General features: G+C 29.1%; 1 protein-coding gene across 1 annotated transcript; it reads right to left on the bottom strand.

The window, feature by feature from the left end:
• Positions 1-1,432: 1,432 nt before the first annotated feature.
• On the bottom strand, positions 1,433-7,245 carry LOC129307073 (glucan endo-1,3-beta-glucosidase-like). The gene is made up of 3 exons (XM_054947937.1): positions 6,148-7,245; positions 3,676-3,967; positions 1,433-1,674 (listed from the first exon to the last, which is right to left on the bottom strand). Exons 1-3 carry the CDS (start codon positions 7,189-7,191, stop codon positions 1,490-1,492), a joined length of 1,521 nt encoding a protein of 506 aa, XP_054803912.1. The 5' UTR covers positions 7,192-7,245; the 3' UTR covers positions 1,433-1,489.
• Between the last annotated feature and the right edge of the window lie 6,448 nt (positions 7,246-13,693).

The following is a 13,693-nucleotide window of genomic DNA, read 5'->3' as shown; positions in this document are numbered from 1 at the left end:
GTTTGGATATTTGTTCTTAGCCCAATTTTTTCAGGCATATTCAAACAAACCCAAGCATTAAAAATATGTTATTTTATTAAGCATAACTCTAACTTTTTTGGAGCTTATTGGAACTAATCCAAGTTACTAGCTATATGGTTATTGCTATTGGAGTTGGCTTTCCTCTTCCTAACTTCTACACCCTTATATCTCAACTTTAATGATTGAAATTTAATATGTGATAAAACTATTATTATATTAAATAATGAATAAATAAATTTCATATATTAAAATTTGACCTAAACAAATTAGGAATACAATATAAAATATTTTTTTCTTAAGATACATTACATCTTCAATCATTAAAATTGACATCCAAAGGCAAAGAAGATAGGAAGAGGTTGGGTGGATGGATTAGTGGAAAGAGAAAAGCCAACTCCATCATTATTTTATGGGAAAAATAACAACCAAAGACCTCAATATCAAATTAACATCAATCAAGAATCAATTGGCTTTAAACTTACAATCCAATTCCTTAGTCCTTGATTGATATTAATTTGTAAAGTTAAAAGACTAAATTGCCCCCAAAGTTAAAAAAAGCTACTCCTCGCTGTTGTTGGCTGTTAGACTACTGCCAAACCTCTATCGAGAGTGAGGTCATCATAGCTTCTACCACGGACAAGATCATTGACTGCCAACCATTGAAACTCTAGCACTAGCAACAATTTTATCCAGGGAATATTTGGTTTAGGTAGTCAAGAGAGTATTTGATCCCATGACCCCTTGGCCACCTAAAAAGTTATCAAGCCCTTTAATTATATATGCCAAAAATATATAAGTAGTAAACCAAACTTTTATCTACTTTCATATTATAACATAACGATATGTTATTAATTCATCAACTGCACTTATTATATTGTTAATATTACTTGCTGATTTAACATAAACAATTACAAATTGAGAGTTTTAAAATTTCGTACATTTTACTTATTAAATGTACGAATATATTAATAATCACTAATAAATTATTGTCAAAACACAAATAAATACTTATTAAAAAAGAACTAACATGTATAATTAAGCTTATCCTATTAGTTGTTCTTACTTATTAAAACCTGAATAAATTATTATTAATTTTAAATAACTAATTGTGAAAACTTAAATATATACTCGTTAATGAAAGATTAATATGTGTACAATTAAACTCATCTTATTTATTTTTTTAACTTATTAAATCACGAATATAATGTTATAAATTTAAAATAATTTATTGTTAAAAATTTGAATGGATATTCATTAATAAAAAACTAACATGCATAATTAAAGCCATCTTATCTGCTGAAAGAAATATTATTAATTTAAAATATATATTTTTAGGTTAAAATTTGAATAAATACTGCCCCTAAATTGGACTTTTCTCTTCAATTTCTAGTTTAAAATAATACCGTCGCTGTGTCGAATCACAATCACATGACAATTCCATTCAAAGTTCAGATAACAACGATAATGATTAAGAGAGCATGTAAAAGTGTAGCAGGAATAGAAGTACTACATTGGAGACCAAGACTAAGCCACTGTTATGGGTGAGAACGCAAGTGGTGCTTCCCAGCCTCACAGTGCCACCTGTCTCTGCCTGTGAAGGTTCGCCCACCTTTTCTCCACTCGTTGCTCCAGAATACGAACATGTCTTGTAACCTGCAGTTACCACCACCATCCCAATTTAATTTCTCCTCTTTTTATTTAATTAAATATATTTATATTTATATTTATTTTAATCATTGTTTTTTTTTTAAGTATGAGGACTAAAGTGTGCTTAGTTCAAAAAGAGAAAAAAATTTTAATATTATCTTATTTAATTTTATTAGAGGGGAGGAGAGAAGAGGGGTTTTTAATTATCCTTTGTTTGGTATAGGAGGGAAGAAAAAGTAATAACTAATTTACTATTATATCCTTATACATTATTTTAAATTTTTTTAATTGTTTCTTGTAGAACATAATTTTAAATCTCAATTTAAATTACATGATTTTTTAAAAATTCACCATCATCCTATCATATTGTCAATATGTAAATAAAAAAATAATTAAACTAATAATTATAATGATAACAATTTTTTATAAAAAATAAATAACTCCCTTAAACATATAATAAAATATAATGAATTTGTTATTTTAAAAAAATTCAATGAGGTCAACCGGTATTTGAGAATAAAACACAATCTGATATGAAGAAAAACTTTTTTTTTTTTACTATGAGCATGCTTAGAATATTAAAAAATAAATAAGGATAAAATAATCAAAAACATTAGCACCCTTCTAAAAAAACCTCAATTTAAAAAGAAACAATATGAGAGGAGGGGTTATTTTAACTAGCCTCCCTTTCAAGATTTCTTAATCAAATAAGGGTCCTCCTTTTTTAAATTTTTCAACCAAACACATCCTTAATACTACGAACAATATAAAGTATGCCCCCCAAGTGGGCAGATCTTTCATAGCTAATTTACTGCAATTTAATTTAATCTGATCCTTGCAAGAAATTATTTTTCTCCTAATTATTGTTTGATTTATAATATATGACATTAAATAATTTTTATAATTATTTTTTAACTATAATCTCATTTCAGTTATTATATTTTTTTAAAAAACATGATACTTTAAAATTTTAATTTCAGTTATCATTATTAAGATACTTAGATAGGATATTTAATGAGTATAATTGAAAAGGTACAATTTTTTAAAAAATTAAAATAAAATTTTACAGAACTTTGTTTAGAACCGAAAAGTTGTTACCAGCTTTTCATATTATGATCTAGAGAAAATATAAGACATGTCATCAATTATTTTTATCACAAGCTTTCTTATTTATCCTCATTAAATGTTAGTTTACATTATTGAAAAATGAAAATCCTATTGAGCTCCTTCCTCACTCCTTTAAATATGAAAAAAGTAAAATCATTTTAACATGATCAATGACTTCAAATTTTTTTAAATTTTGATTAAAAATATTAATAATAAATTATAAATAGAGTTGGAGTTGGAGGGATTGTATTAGATAAAAATAATTTATGCAATATAATCTTTTTCAGGACAGAAAAATATATAATATGATAAAAACATTAGAAACAGATCAAATTATAAAAATTTAACTAAAGTACTAATCGCTGATTATAATTATGGGATGAAAATAATAATTTATTTCTGAACAAAATACTATCGAATAAAATATACAAGAGATCACCCGAACTTATAAAATTTACTTAATACAGGCCATCTCCCTGTTAATAAATTTTACAAGGTTCTTCCATAAAAGAAAACAATAAATTATATTATAGTTAATTTTCTAAAATTACATAAACATTCCTTTATAAAAATTATACAAATTTTCTTTTAAAAATAAAACATATATTGCATACATTTCCTTATATTTTATTTATATTACACTTGATATTCCCTTCATTATCCAACGAAATCTATGAATATTTCAAAGAAAGATAAGAAGTTTGCATACGTTTAACAAAACTAAAAAAACTGCATAAATTATTCTCCTCATTAGTTGTGGAAAAAGTCAGCATAACCTTAATAAATGTTAACAAAACTTAAAAAGAATTGAATAATTTAATGTGAAATATTTTAAGAAAATAATTTAAAACATAAATATAAAAAATCAATAATGATTATTAAAAAAAAAAAAAGACTTACTAGGGTCAGTGGTAGTGAGCACGCCGGTCCCGGAGAAATCACAATCGGAGTCGTGGCGCCCGAAGGCCCGATAATAGGCATTCATCGCATAAAGTGCGTGCGACCTTACAATATCGGGCTTAAAGCATGGCCCACCTTTCTTTATGGGCCCACAGTCTATTCCTTTCCCGCACACATAGTCTATGTTCCTCTGCAACGCCTCATCGCTCATGTTCGTTTTTGCCACACACCACTTCATCTGTGAATCCGGCAATGGTGCCATCAATGGTGTACCGGATGTAGGATGCGATGCCTGTACAGAATGAAAACCCCACTTTATAACCCCCTGTGCCTGGTCGTCACACTTCGACATTCTGATGGATGGGCTCTAAAGTCTAAACACTAATAATCCGCTAAAAGAAAAGGCATTTTTTAAAATTATGTCCTACAAGGTTCTTTTAGGGGAAAAATTACATAATACTACAAATTAAATGCAAGGTATTAATAATTAAAATACTTAATCCAGTAAAAAATAATTCTGTGACTAAGATTTTATATTTTTTTAAATTATCCTTCTAATATTATCAATATTGATTATTTATTAGGTAGGAAATAAACAACTTTAATATACTTTTAACAATATTTTAGATAAATAATTATTAATCGTTACCAGAGTAACTTATATATTAACATATAAGTCTTAATTCCTTAATCATTATATATTAACATATACTCCCTCTATCTTTATATATAAAAAAAATTTTAAAATTTTTTGTCAAAGGTTATTAACATATTTTTAATAAATAGACTATTATACATTTATTAAATTAGAAAAAATAAATATTTTCATTAACTTATTTTTAAAAAATTATTTTTTTATTTATAATAATTAAGAATAAAATTAAAATATTATTTTACTTTTAATTAAATAATTAATTTTTTTAATTTACGTAATTTAATTAAGAATATTTTATATACGGGATAAAGGGAGAGGGAGTGGGTCTTAAACACAGACTAGTCCAGAAGCTCCGACAATAGTCCTCAAATAAAGCTTTGAATAACAAGCAATTTTGAGTTTTGGCATTCAGAAAAACGATCGTGTAATCTGCAAATAAGCAGTGCAAAAGGCTTGCTAGCTTTTTGACTTTTTGCGCACTGAAAAGCTTTCTCGCTTCCCCGTAAATGGAAAGCGTTATCAAATAACGAAACTGCCCTTCAAAAAAAAATAAAAATAAATAAATTAACATAAAAATGTTTCAAATTTCTCCTTCTTCTGAGACTAAGATCGACTTTTAAAAAAAAAAATTTCTATATTGAATAAAAGATTGAAAAAATGTCTCTAAATTAAAAATATTTATGTATATATTTTTATAGACAAATATTTACGGATATAAATTATAAGATTAAAAATATTTTTATCTTTAAATTCAATTATAAATTAATTTTATTTTTTAATTTTAAAAACTTCTATTCCTGTTACTATATTAATTTTTTATAATTAATTGATCAATCTCACATTACATTTTTTAATATTTTTTATTATAAAATATTTATATTAAAAGTAGGATTGACCATTTGATTAAAAGTTAGGAAATAAAAATAATCTTTATATAATAAAAAATATTAAAAAATGACAAAATATATTATTTTTAATATTAGAATGATAATAAAAAGAACTTTGAAAGTTATTTATGATCTTTATATATATATATAGCAGGAACAACAATAATTCTCAACCTCCCTAATTTATAAACACATAAAACTTTTTATTTCTAAAAATATAAGACAATTAGTAAATAAAATAAATTAAAAGGTACCTTGGTCTTCGAATATAGCATAAAAGAAGCATCTGATTTTTTTTTTTGTAGATAACAAATTATGTGTTCAAATCAATATTATGAAAACAAGATTGATCATAAATAAATTAATATATTTTAAATATTATATATTTAAAATAAAAAAAATAATTACATATAATAAGAAAAATAAATATTTAAATTTTAAATAAGATAGTTTATAATTTACGATATCATTTTCATTTAAAATATATATAATTATTTCATAATTTATAGTTTATAACTTTAAATATTTCTCATATATATAATTTATAAATATTTCTCATATTTTTTTCATTTCATCATACTTATTAAATATAAATATGTATAAATTATATTTTTAAAATATAAATTAAAAATAAAAAAAATATCATGGTCAGTTCAACCGGATTTTTACCAGTGTCATCAGTTTTGACCAATTGGTAGCCGGCTCAATCGATTCATGAGCCGTTCGCAGAGCAAGAAAATTTTTAAGTGTAATGTGACCGGATTTATAATCAGTTCTCAGTTTAACTGGTCAGACTGACTGGTCCTGTACGGTTTTAGGAACAGTTGTTCAGATCAAGCTTCAAAGTCGAAACTGAAACAACAGCTGGATTTCGCAAAGCATCGGTTTCTAATTTACAAACTCCAAGAAGCCTAAAATTTAGGAGATTACCTGTACATGTTTGAGAACACCAACGTCGTAGACGGGGGCAAAATGGGGATTGAACAACCCATAGTTGCGCTCTGAAACACTGAACTTGAGGTCCTCGTTGAACAAAGCGAAGATATAAGTCTCAAAGGTCCTGTTTGGCATCAACGGCGTCCCCTTCCCAGAGTTCACATGCTTTATGAGATTCCCATTATACGACATCGCATTGTCCACACTCGCCGCCGGTTGGTTCGGGTCACCCGCCGACGGCCAACCCGTTTCCGCCACCACGATCTCTATGTCTTCGTATCCCGCTTTCTTCATCGCCGAAAAAACTGCGTCCATCTGTGCATCAAACATGTTGGTGTAGTTATTCCCCGTAAACTGATCAAAAACGCCGCCGTTTGGTTTAAACAGAGCGTAGTTCAGCGCTTCGGGTTGGGCGTCTTGGAGCCCGAAGAACGGGTACGGGTTAACCATGAACGGAGATTTGGTCTGCCTATGAAAATCAAGAATCGGGGCGAATATGGCCCGGTCGTAACCGCGTCGGAACCGACCCAAGCTTGGTGGATCCGACGAGGAGAGAATCCCCAACGAGTGAGGCGTGGAGACTTGGACGTTGGTCACGTTTGCGAGGATTAAAGCTAAATGGAGAGCTTTCATGGCGGGTAAGAGATGAGCGATTAAGGACTTATCGGAGGTGGCGATGATCTCGTTGCCGACGGCGATACGGTTGATAGTGGTTTTGGGGTGAAATGGGAGGATGTTGTCGGCCACCCAGGACTGAGCAGCGGATAGCTTGGAAAGGGAAGGGATATCGTCGTTTCCGACGGTGACGGTGACGGCAATGCTGGTGTTGGCGAAGGCGCGAAGAATGTCGGGGTTGGCATCGAAGATTTTCACGCGGTCGATGTTGGTTTGGGACTTGAGGAAGGCAGCGACGCGAGTCGGAGGCGGAAGGTTGTCGGCAACGGTGCCGTAGTTGACGCCGATGGAATAAGGAGCGGCGCCGGTGAAAAAGCAAGGAAGGGAGAGAAGGAGGTAGAAGTTGAGTGAAAGACTAGCCATAGTTGCAGAGGGGAAGAGAGAGGGTGAGACATGAAGTGAAGAGTGAGGCGTGAAATGCTGAGCGGGTAGGAGAAAGGCGCAGTAGGGCCAGTAGTGGGGTGATTGCCGGTCAAACAAGCAAGGAAGTGACTGAATAATTAATTAATTAATTAATATTCTCTCGTTCCTATTACAGGCACTTTCTAATGAACCGCAAGAATTGATAAATAACTAGACAATTTTTGGTGGACTACACGGGTTGAAATTAAAAAATTTAAAATAAATATAAATTAAAAAATTTAAAATAAATATTATTAATATTATTAATATCAATGTATTTGAAATGATTAATTTTTTGGAATGTTTTTTATTCAATCATCTTTTTAATACTTCATTTATACATATTTTATTTTTATTTCTCAAGTTTATAATAAAAAATTTGTCTAAAAAATATCTATTCTTAGAATTCTTAGAAAATATTGACCCAAAAAAAATACTCCTTTAAAATTCTTAATAACTCATTCTCAATTATGTAAAAAAATTAGACACCAATTTATGAATTATGACACATAAATTGTATTTTTAAAAATATGGATATAAGAGAGAATTGAAATCTCTTTTCTTTTAAAATATATTCTATTCTTTTGTATTTTATGATTCATATTCGTTCTTTTTATATGCAAAACAAAAGGACAACCAAAAATATTTCTCTACGACTCAAGTTTTGCATATTTAGAGTATTTAAGTAGTCACTACGTTATCTTATCAGCACAAAATGTATGATAAAATATGCACATTTTGAAGAGTCAAGATCACGAGATAATGATTGATGATCCAAATCAAGCTTAAACTTCTTTTTATTTTCTTTTTTTCTTTTTACAAATAATATATATAGATGATAATTGATAAGAATTGATTGATATTAAGTACAATAAATCAAAAAAATCTATGAAAAATAAAAAAAATTAAGAGCATGTTTAGTTTCTATTCTTAATTTTTATTTCTAAAAATTATTTTGTAATATATTTTTTAAAATTTTTTCCAAAAAAATAAATTAAAAATATGTTTGGTTATGTCAATTAAAAACAGTTTTAAAATTAAAAATAAACTGATAATAATGATTATTACATAATTAATGATTGTGATTAATAAATAATAAAAATTAGTCAAGCTAATTATGATTTTTAATAATTAAATTTTGTGTATTTTAAAAATAAGAAAAATAAAACAGTCTATTTTTTGTTTTTAAAAACAAAAATTGAAAACAATTTTGAAAACAATTAAATAAAAAATACTTATTCAAACAAGTTTTTAAATTTTTTTATTTTCAAAAACAAGAAAAATATTTTAAAAAAATAGAAAACAAACAAGCCTTAAATATCATTGATCAGGAAATTGAAAAGGTATGAAAAAGTACAGCGAATGCAGAAAGATAGTCAAATGGAGTCAGATGGAGTTAATACTAACTATAATACCTCTAACATTTAAACACATAACTAGCACAGAAATTAATCTTCAAGTAAAGCTTTTATGATAATTCTAACTAATTTAATCAATAATAAAAGATATTGTGAAAAGAAAAAGATTAACATTGGCAATATAAAAACTCAAAAGTTTTAAGTAAGGAAAATCCTATAGAGATGGGATTTTATTAATTATTTCATCTCAAAACCAAGTTTAGAAGGTTATTTAAACATTATAAATTAGAGTAAAAAATATTTGGGAAGTATGAATATTAATTAGAATTGAAAATAAGTCAAAATAAAGTAAAAAGGGTCATTTTCACTTAACAGGGATACTTAATTACGTCCAGAGCATAATAAGCCACCACCAATACTTCCAATGAAGACTTGGTTGCAGTCAATTCCCTTTTGGCTATAGCTAAATGCTCTTGGCCACCTTTTGCCCACGACCAACAATCTTTAAGCCGCGGCCAAAACCTCATGACAACATCTATCATAACAACTCCCAACCATGAACTTTCAACACACATAACTTTTGATTCGGACCTTCAATTAAGGTGATTCAAGTGCCCACACGTCAAAAATTTTATAATCTAACTAATAGTTTTGGTTTCACATTAATCCGATATTAGATGAAGAATTTGGACACCCGAAACCAAAACTTCATATTTTTACCTTTAAACCATCAACTAAATTTTCAAATCTCAAACCATAAGCCATTAGTCCACACAAGGGCTTGAACCACACTCAATAAATTCTAATATACCAGTCCAAACAATCACAAGTATCACACAACTCTTAATACAATAATTAACCACTCAACCTTTATAAGACACATAATAATGGGGTAACATGTAATCTTTTGCATTCAAGATAAATAATCACCCAAAACATATAAAACTCATTTAACTTATTAAAATATACTTATTCAAACTATATTGGCCCACTACCATAGTAGATTTAAGGGTTGGGACCCTACTGTAATACCCATATTAATTTACTTATTAATTAATCCTTACAACAATGTTAATTATGGCTAATGTCCCTAATTAACCATTATTATGGTAGAATATATTTAACTATGGTTACTGAAAATAAGGACAAAGGAAACTATTTGAAAATAGGGATCCCAATTAAAAAATAAAACCATTTATATTTACATATATATATATATATATGTGTGTGTATGTATGTATGTATTTCCTACTGCACAAAGACAAAGGAGGTTATACAAGGCAATTTAGTTCTAAGTCTTCGGATCCTTCCCTTTGCCAATACCCAAAGTGTTACATAAAAATATTAATCACAGGGTGAGACAAATATCTCAATAATTGAGAAATCCTAACTTTTAATATATACAAACATAAGCATCAAGGCATATAAAGGAGTAACTAACAATATTAGATTAAGAGAAAACTTTTAAATATGCATAATCAATTAGTTTTCCTCCTTATCTTCTCCTTATCTCTTCTGACTAAATTCATGGACTACAATTCATAACAGGACCAATTCGTGTGATTGGACTAGCCTAAACTCTCTATTTTTAGAGGGATAATCCGGCCAAAGATCACCACTCCCTAACCTGAATCATGGACTCCCTTGCTAATCAAATTCCTGCAAGGTGTCATAATTATTATCGCTTACACATACCCACTCTCAAAGTGAGTATCATCAGCTAAGTCGGAACCACACCGAACTCCTGTCGGAGTTGATGCCACAGCTATCCAACACTGGGAGCTACCCAAGTGTTATTTATGTCACATGGACTTATAATATAATCAACTCCTAATTAGAGTGAACTCCCACCCATTTCAAATTTCAATTATGCCATAATATATCACAATCTTAATTATACACCATAATGCAATTCCACATGTCAAGAAATCACAATTTATGATCAGCATGCTCAATTCCATCCACATAATCATATTTCACAATTTATATCTAAAGAGTCCTTAACCATTTTATGATTTACAATAAAGCACATCTTACTTATTTCACTCACATTATTCAAAAAATTAACTTATACCCATTTTACATATTATCCAAAGTCATCAAAATAACATCTTTACATATAATAACCATTTTTTATAATTTTTATAATATCAAAAATACTTAAACATGTATATGAGGGAATTTAGGTTCCAGGTTACCTCCACCTCTTAAGTCACTCAAAAGGGACACCCATGGATTCAATCCAAATTCAATCTCCCAAATACTTCAAGAGCCCAAAAGTGTTTATTCTACAATTAAACAACTTAAAAATATCAATATAATATTAATTTCACCATTTTTCTAACTACCCATTTTACTCAAAAATTTTAAATTTTAATTTATTACATAACCTTATTATCTACTAGTTTTATTAGCTTTATTAGACTCTAGTAAATCTAATTGGACCCATTAATCACTAATAAAATATTACGTTACTTAATTCCAACGTAGAGTTTGCTCAAATTAATAAAAATTTGGATAAAATATCCAAATAATTCATATCCACTGTTTTAGCAATAAAAATTACTTCCAACAACTCAATTCATCTATCTATAACATCCAGAACTTCCCTCACTATCGAAATAACTAAAAATTTGAATTTATGAAACACCTCAGATCTTTCACTGTCAAAAATTTAAAAATAAAATCGAGAAATAAACTCAAAAAACCATCTAAAAAATTTATCTAGTTTTAGAGAATCTTAACTCACAGCAAAAATATCACATAATATGACCCAACCTTTAAAATTGTCTCTGCCCCAGCGGACGTTTCGCGAACGCTCTGCCTCTTTTCTCAGGAACGCCGAACGAAATGGAACGGGGAAGGGCTAAAGAACCACCACTTAAAAACATATCTGATCCCCGGCCTTTTTTTTTATACATATCTAAATTGTTATATATATATATATATATATATATTCAAAACCGATTAATTTATTCAATTTTTTCCCCTTAAATCCCATCCTATATACACCCACATATGTATTCCTAAAGTTTCTAAAATTTAAAATATTGAATTAAATTAAATTTATATATTCTATTCAAATAATTTTTTTTCAAACATTAACATATTTATAATATTTTAAGCAGGAACAATATCTTAAATAATTTAATTTAATTCTTTTTAACCTCATTTATTTTCTTCTTTTTCTAAAAATATGACTTAAAATATAGTCCTTAAAATTTAACCCCACATTAATCTCAATAAATTTCTAATTTATTTTAATGTGTTAGTTTAAATTTTTAGGATGTTATACCTACTATGGTCAAGACAATTTAAAAATATCTAAAATCAAAGTTTAAGGCTACTATTATAAGTGAACTTCAAAAAAACATAAGTCAATATAAAAAACCTCTAGTATTGAAAAAATAATTTCAATTACACATAAATTAACTAGAGAGTTTAGAAGATAAGCTTAGTTTTATAGCGTCGACGCCTTCCCCTTTTCCTTAGTCATATCGTCTCCTGTAATGATATTAACAAACGAGAGTTAAATTAAATAATCTTAGTAACCAAGAAACTTAATTTAAGCTTATTAAAGTATGGCATATATAAGCGAATAGGCAATTTATATCACATAGGTCAATCACACATTAATCACATTATAACACAAGATAGTACGCCACATGATCAATGCAACTACATTACATCCTTTCTTATATCTTCTAACTGAACTTATGAGCTAACAACTTATATAGGTCTAGTTTGTACAACTAGATTAGCCTCGCTCTCCAATTGTGAGAGGTCGTCCGACCAAAAGCTCTTGTACTCACTCTTAAACCATAAGTTTCCCTTACTCAAATTTTAGGATATCATAAATTCCTGACCCATACCGTTCAATTCAGGATTAGTGATATTGAGCATCGTGCCTAACCCATGCCATACCTATAGGTTATTGACAATGCTAAGTATACATAATAATGAAATATGCCAACCACTGTGCCCAAACATAGTGGAGGCCACACCACGTGGATTTACTATCCTAATCTTCTACTATTTTAGGGTGAACTCCCACCCATCATGTACAAATATATATTCATGTGTAATATCTTAAGTTTTTTCATTAGTAATTATCAGTATTTTCAAGGGTAATTTAGTTAATTTAGATAAATTATTGATTTTGTGTGATTTAGTAAGGGTCACGGGAGACTAATATGATTTTTGAATCCTTAGACAGCCTTAAAAGAGGGCTAGGTCGATATTCAAGCGGGCTATGGCACGGAAGGGAGTTTAAAATTTTGTGGGATGTTCTATGCCATGCACCGCGGCTGGCGTGTTGACGCCCCGCGGCGCATGTGCAAAATCTGTACTTATCAAATCGTAAATCAGACTTAAAAAACAGAAGAGAGAAAGAAGGAACTCGAGAGTAGCGATGAATAGAGACTTGGGGCTGCTAGGGCTTGCTTCCAACGTGATTTTGGAGGCCTTTCAAGCTTCATATACATTGGGTAAGCCTTCCTTTTTTCTCCCTCTCCCTCATTGTGAGAAAATCTAGATTGGTGAGGGCAATGGAGGGCTTTGATTTCGGTTCTCTTATGTTTAAACTGAACACATTAGTTTATTTAAGGTCTTTGGGAGTTAAATCAAGTCTCTAACCCTAAGTTTATGAGTTTTCTGGTGATTAAGAATTTTTCGTAAGGGTTTGGACGAACCCTAAGTATAATTTGAAGATTTTGAGATAATGTGGGACATTGATTAGTGAATTTGGTGTGTCGGGATATTTAATAGGAAGTTTAAAGTGTTTAAGAATGGTTGATGTTGTTAGAAAAGGAATTTGAATATTTTAGACACTTAAAACCTAAAGAATTCTGAGTTATTCAGTGTGATAATTGATTATTTTCATTTATCAGTGTAGATTGAGTATTACTCGAGCCATATTGTGCATGTAAAGCATGTGGGGCTAATGTTAAACCACGGTAACCCTTTTGTGTGTGACAAAGGGTTGAGATAACAAAATAATTTACACTGATTAATTATATTGCCTAACTATTTGTGAGTAAATATGTTGATTTAAACTTGAGATTTGGTAATCTTGCATATTGCGAAATGTGATTTTTGGTACATGA

Source organism: Prosopis cineraria, unplaced genomic scaffold, assembly GCF_029017545.1.
Source record: "Prosopis cineraria cultivar Desert tree isolate PC_DT_omini unplaced genomic scaffold, ASM2901754v1 PC3, whole genome shotgun sequence".
NCBI classification, from domain to species: Eukaryota; Viridiplantae; Streptophyta; class Magnoliopsida; order Fabales; family Fabaceae; genus Prosopis; species Prosopis cineraria.
Note: the sequence above shows the minus strand (reverse complement) of the source record. Positions and strands in the feature narration are given on the sequence as shown.